General features: G+C 40.3%; 1 protein-coding gene across 12 annotated transcripts in view; it reads right to left on the reverse strand.

Annotated features, from left to right (window-relative positions):
- GALNT13 (polypeptide N-acetylgalactosaminyltransferase 13) overlaps nucleotides 1-13,050 on the reverse strand; it is a 360,918-nt gene that overhangs the window by 232,928 nt on the left and 114,940 nt on the right. Inside the window, exon 1 of one of the 12 annotated variants that reach the window (XM_089520003.1) lies at nucleotides 6,157-6,240. The exons of the other annotated variants lie outside the window; for them this stretch is intronic. Coding sequence (XP_089376129.1) covers nucleotides 6,157-6,175 — 19 coding nt within the window. The 5' untranslated portion in view covers nucleotides 6,176-6,240. Of the gene's footprint in view, nucleotides 1-6,156; nucleotides 6,241-13,050 lie in introns of those variants that run through there. 12 annotated transcript variants of the gene reach the window in all.

Raw genomic sequence — 13,050 nt, forward strand, 5'->3', positions numbered from 1 at the left:
AGCACTGCTCACTTAATCTCTATCATATACAGCTATAGAAACATAGATAGAATTAGCTGAAAGTGAAGTGAAGCGAAACAAGGAGATTTCTCCAAAGAGGGGTGGACCCCTTTTCTTTAGTACTACTGATCCGCCTTTCACAATAAGTGATTCATACAAATTCCTCCATTTACCACTCTAAATGTGTCTCGGAATACACATGGAGCTCTGGATTTTGTGGACAGAGAAAAGATATACAATGGATACTTGATATCCACTGGGGTTTGGTTCCAGGACCCCTGCGGATACCAAAATCTGTGGACACTCAAGTTCCATTATATAAGTGGTGTACTAACATGGCACCCTTTATATAAAATGGCAAAATCAAGGTTTGCTTTTTGGATTTTTAAAAAAATATTATCAACACAGAAGGTTGAATCCATGGATGCAGAATCTGTGAAGGCCAACTGTATAAGACCTGCTGGCATTTCTAGCTCATAGTTCTGGAGATGTAGCCATTGGTACTTGTCTATAGTAGTTGTTTTAAAAAGGAGAGAATCTAATTCACAAGTGGAAAATATTTTATATATAATTAACATCTGACAAGTCAAGCAGCATCAATCTACACTGTAAAACAAACATTAGCAAAGTAGGCTATGGATCAAACTAATTTTTTCCAGGTTACAAAGGACAAACCGTACATATATTGGCCTCTTGGGAGAAGCCATGGAAGGGTCTATTGCCTTATTTTTCGAAAGGACTCAGCAAAAAAGAGGCACAGTTCACAGAGGCCTCTTTACAATCTTGAAAATCTTTTCAGGGATGTTTGAATTAGAATTGTGGCTGAATTTTAAGTAGCGAAGACTAGCTTAAATTTAAATTCTAGCCCTGAGTAGACCTATTGAATCAATTAAATTTACGTAAGTGTTGATTTACCATTTAATATTTGGTTCAATAAGAATATTGTAGTTCAGTCCTAACTCAAGTTAGGACTAAAGTACTGGAAGCAACCAAAGACTGTCTTTGTTAGTTCAAATCAAATTATGTTCTTTCCTGTCATCATTTTGTTTTGGTGCTCCAGGTCACTGCTCCAGGTTGCAAGATTACATTACCATAATGACAGAATACGGTAAAAGGATCCAGCCTTGCACTGTATGTCCAAGTGTTATCTGTGGCCAGGAGTCCCTTTGCCCAGCTGAACCCAGTACACCAGCTACCCCCCCCCCCCTGATTTTTGAGAAGTATTTTAATCATGTAGACAGTCCCTAAGTTTTTAACTGTGGCTGCATATATGGAACATGTGAGTCCTTATTGAAAAAACTGCTCTGGTTTTCAGTATGTCTCCAGGACCATTCCCCCTCCCCTCTCTATTTTTCTTCTTCTTCCTCTACTGGGAACAGAAAATGAAAATCTTCCTCTTTAAAGCTAATCAGAGATATCAGCTTGGGTTTCATTCAGTAATGGCTACACAATAGGACAAAGATGATTTTAATATTACTACAAATTTCCAAACACTTCAGCAGTGATTATATGCTTACATCAAGTACTACATTTTTGGTTTAGCGGGGGGGGGGGGGGAATGGGACACGTCTTAATGAACTCTGAAATATCTGTCCCTCTAGAAAATCTACTGCAAACTTGGATGATGTGTAAAATAGCTTTATTTTTGATTGCCTAAAATTCTTGTACAAAATGAGATAAAATGTTACATATGAGGTACACCATAGTTTTTTCTAATAATTTAATAATGTGGTATGTGGAGGTTTTATCAACACCTAGCCACTTTCTGAATCCAGAAAAGGAAATCTTTAAAGAAGTATTCCGCCTCCTGTTTAAAATGCATATCTTTTCTGAGTAGACTTCTACATTATTTTATATTTTTGGTTTAAACAAAATGTTAAGATCAATGGTTAAAAACTATACACCCCTGAATATGTTGTCCCATTTCCTCAGTAGCAAAAGAAACAGTCTTTCTAGCACTTCAGTCGTCCATCTGCTAGGAGTAATTAAATGTGCCTCTCCACAAATACCTATCTAAAACTGCATATATTTTTTCAGACTGTCTCATTATCTTACAAAACCTCTGATTTTTACCCTAATAGCAGGCATACTGTCTTTGTAATTTGAGAACTCAATGGATTCTGCTGTGGTATGTGAATCCTCGCTTTTCTCAAATCTTGGTAATGAGACTGGAAAACTGTAACAATTTTCTCCTCGCCTATGATACAGTGAAATATTTTCTGATGGTATTGATAAGAATGCTCGCCCAACAGTGCAAAGGTGCAATCATGTCTGCTTTATTGTGTGCACTTTAAAAAATTAAACAATTGGGGGGGGGGGTTGTTTGCCATCTTTCTCTGCTGACCATGGCCTGATACAGACGGACAAAAGGCGCCATCATAGGGCTGATTTTTGGGCTCGGGAAAGAGGAGCATCTGCACACTCCTGAGCTCTACCGCCCAACAGGCATCCACATGGGTGTCGCCGTGATGAGTTACATGCAGCACCGCCTCCAAATGGAGCAGCACTGCACGGATGTCATAATTGTGTTCAAGGGTGGCAATGGCGCTCCAAGCGTGGCCTAAAAAAGAACCCGCCAGGAGTGGGTTCTTTTTAGGGCTCCCAGAGGCCAAGTGGTTTGGTTGCTGTGGCCTCCATCCAGGGAAGAAAGGGGTGGCGTTTCGCCTCCCTTTTCTCCCCATCTGTCGAGACCCTATGTTTTAGTGCTTTGCTTCATCAAGGGGAAAGAGATAATTCTGTGCAGAGTTTTTCTGCATAAATTATGGAAAATCTTTCACATTCTTACACTATAGGTAAGATCTCTCACGGATGCTGGCCATTGCTCAGCATGCCACTGCTGAGCATTGTAAATGTGAAATTTTGTAAATATTCTTCACACAGAATCATAGAGTTAGAAGAAACCACAAGAGCCATCCAATCCAACCCCCTGTCATGCATTGGTGTATTTTAATATATTCAGAAAGAACTGATTACTTTTACAGCACTTGGAGATAAATGCTTGCTACTTCTGCTACTTCTGCACCAGCAAATGACTTGACATTATTTGTAACATAATACCATCATTAGATAAAGTGAAGATTCCTTGGATGGGATCTCTCTTAAAATACACCCACAGTATGCCCACCAACCATGTTCTTTGGACTTCCATTGGACAGTCCAGCCTCATATTGTAAAAGATCCACCTGTATTTGTTGTTCTTGTGTAATTTCAAGTTGTTTCCAGCCTATGGTGTCCCTAAGATGAACCTATCACAGGGTTTTATTGGCAGGTTTGTTTAGAGGGTGTTTGCCATTGTATTCTGTGGTACGTAGAGAGTGTGACTTGCCCAATGTCACCCAGTGGGTTTTCAATGGGGATTTGAACCCTGTTCTCCAGAATCATAGTCCAACACTCAAACCACCATGCCACACTGGCTCTCATGTATTGCATGGATATATCCTGCAATACACATTGCATGAATTAATGCTCCATTAATGCAATGTGTATTACAGGATATATCCAAACTGACAACAGAGCTGGCTATTCCCCCATTCATCACACCTCCCTGGCTGCTTATTAAAGAGGGTAGAATTCAGAGATACAGCCATGTTAATCTGAAATATCAGTATGCAACTGGATCTTAAAGCACATTTAAGACTATCTGAGCAAAAGAGGTTATAGCACAGTGGGGTTTTTTTGGTTGACATAGGGGCTCTGTCACCCTAAGGGGTGGCTCCATGTCAGTCTGTACTACAGCCTCATAGTCTACTTCCTCAGATGCCTTGGATCACTCTCACTTAGTCCATAGCTTGACAGAACAAAGTAGGCAAGAGGACCCAGATAATCGCTGAGAATTCAGAGTTTATTAAGCCGGCAGACCCCAGTGGTATTCCTATTCCAAAAGTCAAACTGGGGGCCCGAACAGAATAAAATGGCTACCTTTATAGTAGTTCAGACAAAGAGGCCTTTAGCATACATTCTATTGGCTTGTTCAAAGTTTAAACATACAGATTCTTCTTACAATCAGAGCAAAGATACATATAAATAAATAATAAAACTTATTTTTATCCTGCTTTTCTGTGATGAGACAATCAAAGCGGCTCACAACATATTAAAATATCCACATTTACAACATTATGTCCCAAATTCCACCCGCCCCCCCTTAAAACAGGATTAAACATGTTACAATTAAAATATCTATTAAAAACACAATAAAAAATACAACAAGGACAGAGCGGTGGGCTAATACATGATGTGGGGGGCAGTCATTCTGTGGCCGGGCACTTTTTATTCAGGAAAGGCCTGCCGGAAGAGATCCATCTTGACAGCTTTTTTAAAGCTGTCTAAGCTGGCAATTTGACAGATCTCATCTGGCAGAGCATTCCATAGTTTGGGAGCAATTGCAGAGAAGGCCCTCTGGGAGGTAGCAGTTAGTCTGGTTTTTAAAGGCTGCAATAGATTCCTCCCAGAGGACCTGAGGGTGCAGGGCGGATTATGTGGGAACAGGCGTTCCCTCAAATAGGTTGGGCCCAAGCCATGTAGGGCTTTAAAGGTTATAACCAACACTTTAAAATATACTTAGAATCATAGAATAATAGAGTTGGAAGAGACCACAAGGGCCATCCAGTCCAACCCCCTGCTATGCAGGAAATCCAAATCAGAGCATCCCCGACAGATGGCCATCCAGCCTCCGTTTGAAGACCTCCAAGGAGGTAGACTCCACTACACTCCGAGGGAGTTTGTTCCACTGTCGAACAGCCCTTACTGTCAGGAAGTTCTTCCTAATGTTCAGGTGGAATCTCTTTTCCTGCAGCTTGCATCCATTGCTCTGGGTCCTAGTCTCTGGAGCAGCAGAAAACAAGCTTGCTCCCTCCTCAATATGACATCCCTTCAAATATTTAAACAGATCTATCATATCACCCCTTAACCTTCTTTTCTCCAGGCTAAACATCCCCAGCTCTCTAAGTCGTTCCTCATAGGACATGGTTTCCAGACCCTTCACCATTTCAGTCGCCCTCCTTTGGGCACGCTCCAGTTTCTCAGTGTCCTTTTTTAATTGTAGTGCCCAGAACTGGACACAATATTCCAGGTGGGGCCTGACCAAAGCAGAGTACAGTGGCATTATTACTTCCCTTGATCTAGACATTATACTTTTATTGATACAGCCTAAAATTGCATTGGCCTTTTTAGCTGCCACATCACACTGTTGACACATGTTCAACTTGTGGTCTACTTGGACTCCTAGATCCCTTTTACATAACACTAAGATTGCCTCCTGATAATTTAATAAATAAACCACAAATATTTGTACACAGCTTTTGAAGTATCAAAATAAAGTGGCCCACAGAACACAGAATAAAAATGCATACAACTTAAGTGAAAATTTAATAAAAGGGTGAAGAGAGAAAACAGCACAACAAAATGGTATGCAAAGAAAAAGATTTTTACAGAGTAAAAGCTAGCAAAAATTACAAAAAGCTTGTAATATCATCAACTGATTTGATTCTAACATCCCGCATATCCCTCCAGCTTTTGAAGTACAATAACTGAGTCAAGAGGTAAACTTCTATATCCAGTCAGGGGAATAGCTGAACATGTGGAGGGTATTTAAAAACATTTAGAGTTTATACGGGACTGGTCCCTACAACCCTACCATCCCAAAAATGGTAAATTTGTGAAAAGTATGGAAGTGAGGAGAAAGAACACTGGCAGAAAGAGAGTTTGGGTTTGGTTTCTAAATGGTTTGAGGACTTCAGACTGGGAGATGACATCTCTAGTCACCCCTACACAAAATCCTGAAATTCTTTCAACCTTTAGTATATCTGAGACCCAAGCTGAATGCTATTTTTAATATATAGTATTCAGCTGTGTCTGAGCTTTTTTCCTCCTTCTTATTCAGAAACGTACTCTATAACTGTGCTAATTTGGCAGGGACACTTCCAAATAACCCTGCAGTCTCCCACTTTTTTCATCTGCTTTTAAAATGCCTCAGTTTCTCTCTTCTCCTCTCACTTCCCCTCTTTGTTCTTCCCCTATTTCAATTGCTGCAAATTGAGTTCAATATGCAAAAATAATTTGCCCTCCATTACATCAGCATTGGGGAGAGGAGGGGAGGGGGCAGAATCTTGCCCTTCCCAGGAGGCTCAGGCAAACACAAACTGCTGCAGTCTCTCTTACCTTGTGTGTTCTTCCCCATTAATAACTACTGCTATCTTGACCATTCTCTTATGTTGATTCACCACATATGTCCAATTTTCAGCTGTGAAATATTGGAAGTTATGCAAAAGTTTAGAGAAGCTGATATCTAAATTGTGGGTATGAGAAGTGTGTTGAATTTACAATGGAAAAACAATTCCAATCAAATGGATTGTGTTTTCTAATGCACAAATTGCAGGCACAAGAACTCCACAACAAAAAGGGGGCAAAGCCTTCCCCTCAGTTTGTCCCCATGCTAGGATTCTGATTCTATTATGCCCTCCAAACTTACTTTTGGGTAGGGAAAAAAGTGCTGTAGCCTGATGCTACATAGCAGTCAATTTAACATTCAGTTTTGCCTTCAATGTGAAGTATTTATGAACTAGTTGTACCTATGAAATATTTACCCTGACTATTAAGCCTATGGCCTAATTTCTTTATTCACAATACAAAGGATTTCCTTTTATGGAAAAGAAAATCCCTTTATATGAATGCAACTCTCCTTCCTTTTGCAGAACAAAAAAGTTAAGATCCAGGCTTGTGTCATCCTCCAAACAGTAAATGCTATAATCAATTCTGAGAAGGTTTAATAATTAAACAGATACATTTTCATCTAGCAGTTCTCTGTCATGACAAACTATGTGGCAAATAATGAAAATAACTTGCATTACTCTTTGTAACAAATTGTTATCTCAACGATTTATTAAAATAAAATAAAAAGTTTGTTATCACTAACATTTCCCCCACAAAGTACAGACATACATCCTTTTCAAATTCCTATCATCTCAAAAACATTATTATTTTGTATTTTTAAGTGCTAGTGTGAAATTAAAAGAATGCAAGCTGTACAATTTAGCATGTAGTTTACAAGTGCAAGTAGTCTTTAAGATCATTCCACTAAAACATCCTCATCTTCAACAGATTATAACAGCTCAAAACAGTTTATAACAAAAACATCAACACAGGTTACAGCATGGAAGACCTATCTTCATACTGCCATAAGAATGATGTCACAGACTTTATACTATTTTCATATAAGGTAAGACCATGGCTTTTGAGCATATCATCCTCTTACACCTCAGCTTGGTGATTTCTATGTGTAATCCATTGTGTTTGTGAACCTATTATCTATTCATCTGGAAGTAAGCACAATGAAGCTCATTAAGATATTGGAGTAGATGCACATAGGATTGCTCTGTAAATACAGTATGCTGCTCACCATATACATTCAATGTAGTGCACCAGACATAAAAGAAAGGCAAACTAGTGTAGTGGTGTGAGCACTGGACTACGACTCTGGAGATTGTAGTCTCTCCGCTTGGATGTGGAAACCCACTGGATGATCTTGCATGAGTTACACATTCTCTACCCCAAAAACACCTGTGTTAAGGTTTCCTTAGGGCCACCATGAGTCATAAATGACTTGGAGACACACAATAATAACAGCAACAACAGCAACAACAAGAGACAAGGCATGTTTTAAAACACAAGAGATCTATTTTCAAATCCCCAGTCAATCATGAAAGTCAATGGCTGATCACCAACATCTGTTTTTTTCAAGCTATGTCGCTATTATTATTTCTGAAGAACAACAGAAATGTGTTACCTTTTAATGCTGCAGTGGCACCAACCCCCACCATGGGTAAACCGATAACTCACCCCAAGGCCTCTCTGTTGTGAAGAAAATATATTCATTCTCATCTTAATCCCTAATTGTAATCACTTCCTTCTGTCCTATACAAAATCAGAGGAATGTGAAATTGACTAAACTTGATCGAGAGCAGCTTTTTGACAAGTTAATTTACTACTAAGGGAAACTTTAAAGTAAATACTGGGGGGTACAAGAGGCCCCAGGTGAAAACAGAGTAAAGCTCTAACTATGTTTTATTTAAAATTACTATATATGCAGAATTATCCACATAAAAACAGCCATCCTTTCAAAAGAAATATTTTAATACCCTGCAAATTCACATTCGTATGTGAAGAGCTATATTATTTGTCATAGGCAGGATCCTCTAGATAGGTGTGCAATTACATCAGTCAAGTATATGCAGGCATATTCCTACAATTCCATAGTGTGAATGGGGCCCATATAACTGGGAGAAATTTTAGGTGGGTCCCCCCCCCTTCTGACTGAACTGGTACTGTATCTAAATGTGATTAACAAGAGACTGCAGGAATGTCCTCATTTTGCTCTTCTCATAGCTACATCCCTGAGTAGGGTGTGATACTGGGAAAAAATGACTTCACTCTACAAGATTTCTTTAGCTGTAGCACTGTATAAAATCTCAGTCTAATTTAATCAATCCAGGATGGAATCCTGTTGGGTAATATCTATGTGTACATACAGTAGTTATGGTGCTATGCAGTGGATCCCATCTCCATTTACTAGGCAGCAGTTGCTGCAATCAAGGAGGGGATTCCTTTGTTGATCGTAGAATGATAGAATCCTAGAGTTGGAAGAGACGACAAGGGCCATCCAGTCCAACCCCCTGCCATGCAGGAAATCTCAATCAAAGCATCCCTGTCAGATGGCCATCCAACCTCTGCTTAAAGACCGCCAAAGAAGGAGACTCCACCACACTCAGTCAGCCCTTACTGTCAGAAAGTTCCTCCTAATGTTGAGGTGGAATCTCTTTTCCTGCAGCTTGCATCCATTGTTCTGGGTCCTATTCTCTGAAGCAGCAGAAAACAAGCTTGTTCCCTTCTCAATATGACATCCCTTCAAATATTTAAACAGGGCTATCATATCACCTCTTAACCTTCTTTTCTCCAGGCTAAATATCCCCAGCTCCCTAAGTCGTTCCTCATATGGCATGGTTTCCAGACCCTTCACCATTTTAGTCGCCCTCCTTTGGACATGCTCCAGTTTCTCAATGTCCTTTTTGAATTGTGGTGCCCAGAACTGGACACAATATTCCAGGTGGGACCTGACCAAAGCAGAATAGAGTGGCACTATTAGACACTATACTTTTATTGACACTATACTTTTATTGATACAGCCTAAAATTGCATTGGCCTTTTTAGCCGCCGCATCACACTGTTGACTCATGTTCAACTTGTGGTCTACTTGGACTCCTTGATCCCTTTCACACGTAGTCTCATTCATCCAGGTGTCCCCCATCCTATGTCTGTGCATTTCATTTTTCTGCCCTAAGTGCAGTATTTCTCCATGTTGAATTTCATTTTGTTAGCTTTGGCCCAGCTTTCTAGTCTATTCAGGTCATTTTGAATTTTGATCCTGTCCTCTGGGGTATTAGCTATTCCTCCTAATTTGGTGTCATCTGCAAATTTCATGAGTATGCCCCCAATTCTGTCATCCAAGCCATTGATAAAGATGTTGAATAACACTGGGCCCAGGACAGAGCCCTATGGGACCCCACTGGTCACTTCTCTCCAGGATGAAAAGGAGCCATTGTTGAGCACCCTTTGGCTTCGGCCAGTCAACCAATTACAAATCCATGTAACAGTTACCTTGTCTAACTCACATTTTACAAGCTTGTTTGCAAGAATGTCATGGGAAACCTTGTCAAAGGCCTTAATGTAATCAAGATATACTGTATATCTACAGCAGGAGGCAGCTGACTGATTGCCTTTCCCACCAGAGATTGCTTACTCAAGTGGGACCATCAGCCATCTGCTTCCTATAAACACAGGGCTGGTACATAACTCCCCGTTCAGGCCAGGCTGGAGGTGTACGCTTTGCCTGTGGAGGGAAACCCCAAAAAGAACCTGGAAAAACCAGGTTCTTCTTGGGATGCCACGTGCACATCACCAGTGTGCCATTGGTGCACTCATGATGTAAGCGATGTGCAGCAACGTCTATATGCAGTGCGTCGCTTACGTCAAGATGGTTGCCCCCGTGTGGGGGTTCTGGAGCATGCAGATACTGTGCGCTCCAGAACCCTAGCATCAGTGGTGGCACACCACTTTTAGCCCGTCTGTCCCGGGCCATAGTAACTGCTTCCTGGTAAGACGAGCTCAGGGAACTTTCACAATAGGGGCTATGTAGAGACTGTGAATACAAAAGAGTCACAAGAGTATGACTCTAGGCTGCATATTCTTAACTACCCTACAGGTTTCTACCCATGATTAAACAATAAGCTGCTTTTAACATGTGTGGTAACCATGAGTCATAACACAAAAAAGTCATGGAAACAAAAGCAGCAGCAAAACACTTGAGATCTCTCACTTCAAATAGCACATAACCTTGTCCAAGTGAAAAGGAATCAAGAATTGGCTTGATGTTCAGCCATAAACCAAATCTTCTGATGACATCATTGAAAAATATCAATTTCATTGTAATCTCTCAAAGCCCAAGGGACTCTTGGAAATGGATGCAGCACTGATGCAGTGGGTGTTCAAATATGACATGTGGGACTTGATTGTACAAAAACATGTGTCATCCTGTTTCAGTATTCAGGAAAGAGCAGTGGTATCTATTTTACAGCTTTTTTCTACCCCTGGAGAAAAAACAGGGGTATGCATGTGTAGCAAAGTGAGGTTGAGATTGGTCTTGAATTTGTAACACATAAATGTTGGTACTTAGATGGTATAAGGCCAAGGAATACTAGGTGCTGGAGATTATATTTCAGAGAAAGCTAACAGCAAACCGCTTTGGAATATTAATTCCCTAAGAAAACCCTATGAAATTCAGGGAGTCACCATAAGTTGACAAGCTGTTTGAAGGCATATACACAGAGAGAGTTAGATAGGAGCCAAACTGGATGGTGGTTGAAGGAAATAATCCCTCAAAAAATCAAATTCTGGTTTAAAGTGATATGTACTCTTCTGCTTCAGGGTAAGATCCTAGTACTGAAAAAACAAGCAGAAACTATTTTGTTGGTCAAAAAGCTCATGGTCTGTAAAGCAATTCACAAAAATGGACTCAAATCTGCTTATTCAATGGCCAATGTCACATCCTCAGCTTCAATTGTCCCATCACACAGACTGAATGAGAACAACTATACAAGCCAGGTTATTTGGATGGGTTTGTCAAAATATTTGATATATAGTGTCAGCTAATATAATGCAGGAAACCATTCAGAATGTATTAGATATGTCATGGTTAAAAAAAGCCACTTAACATTGGAACTCCTCTAGAAGAGAGAAAGAAACCTTCTTCATAGTAGAAGAAGCACCAAAAGGCTTGGTAGCAGCACCTAGCAGCATTTTTACCCCACAGCTCAAGAAATTTTTTCTCTAGGCCCTCATAGCTTCAAAGAGAGCATCCATTATCAATTCTCACTTCTACACATATTTGTATTTACTGCACGATGCCTTGTTGATCCTTAGATATCCACTTTGAGATACTAGCTGCCTGTCCTGTCTGAAAGTTTCCCATTAAGACCATCATCTTAATACTAATAATACCACTAGTAATAGTAACTTTAACTTACAGAGTGTCTGAGCTGAACATCCTCAGTTTTTAAACGGTGTTGTATCTTTCAGAAATACAAACAAGCTTCCACAAATATATTTTATGTACAATTCCATGTGCTACAGGTTACAAACGTAACTCCAAATTCAACTGCTAGTCCCATCTAGTACAGTGGTACCCCGGGATACGAATTGATCGCGTTACGAAATTTCCGGGGTACGAAAAAGTTAGATTGGAAAAAACTGTTCCGGGTAACGAAAGATTTTTCAGGTTACGAAATTCATTTCGGCGCGTTTCGGCGCGAAATTCAAATGCGAAGCGCGGCTAGCGGCTTTCCAGCGCTAACGGAAAGCCTTTTCGGGTTGCGAAATGTATCAGGTTACGAACGGCGCCGCGGAACGAATTAATTTCGTAACCCGAGGTAGCACTGTATAGACCAACTGACGTAAAGAGATTTAAATAAGTGTTGACTTACCATTCAGAAGTTAATTCAGAGGGTCTACTTCACTTGGAACTAACCTTTTGGATTTAGAGCACAGTGTTACCAACTTTCTCTTTTTCATCGTCTTACCCAAATGTGAGGGAAAACTATTATTTGTTTCAATGTCTTTTTATACACAAACTGAAACTAAAATCAGTTAAAATAGTTTAAAACCATGTACCTCTACAAACAGGAGAAAACTATAAGACCTGCAAGGCTTTAACAAAAGACATGTTTTAAGCAGGTTGGAATGAAGTCTGTGTCAAGTCTGCAATGGGAGAGCATTCTTCAACTCTTGGGCCATTCAGACTACCTTTTACCCCAGTTCAGAAACTGGATTAAAAGCGGGAAGTTCATACTGGCACCAGTTCTTTTACACTTGAATTTGAGGCTTGCACACCCATTCAGGGGCAAATCCCCCTTGGTGCGGGTCTTTTGAAAGCTGAGTTTTTCCTGTACCTTTTGAGAAAAACCGGGTGCTGGCAAATGTGAACTTGGCCCCGGTCATGACCAGGTCAAGTTCAGGAGAGGGATTAGGTTAGAGGGAGGGCAGAGGGCAGAACGTGCCTCCCCTTTGGAAGGCAGCTTTTTTTCTCTCTCTTTTTTTTGTAATGTTATTTTTGACAGACTATGTGAATAGTTCTACAGGTTGATACATACTGATAGAATGTGTCTGCTTGTGCTACATTTCCCTTTCATTTGCTTGCTGCCGACACGGCACCTCACTTTGCAAGTGGCATTTTTTAAAAATTATTTTTTGTGTGTGTGACAGAATATGCGAATCTTTTTCCTTTTAAATTTGACAAATTGATACAATGTGTGAATGCTTTTACTACATATGTATATGTAAGGCATTCTGGGGTCGCAAAGCAAGAGGATGCAGAGGTGGCATTCTGAGGTGAGGATAGATGGCATTTTGGGGTGGAAAACGGAGGCAGAGCAAGGAGATCCAAAGAGGATGGAAGGATAGATGGCAATTGGGGGTTTAAAATGGAGGCAGAGCAAGGAGATCCAA

Source organism: Sceloporus occidentalis, unplaced genomic scaffold (genome assembly GCF_023333645.1).
Source record: "Sceloporus occidentalis isolate IW3139 unplaced genomic scaffold, rSceOcc1.0.p SCAF_4, whole genome shotgun sequence".
Taxonomy (NCBI): Eukaryota; Metazoa; Chordata; class Lepidosauria; order Squamata; family Phrynosomatidae; genus Sceloporus; species Sceloporus occidentalis.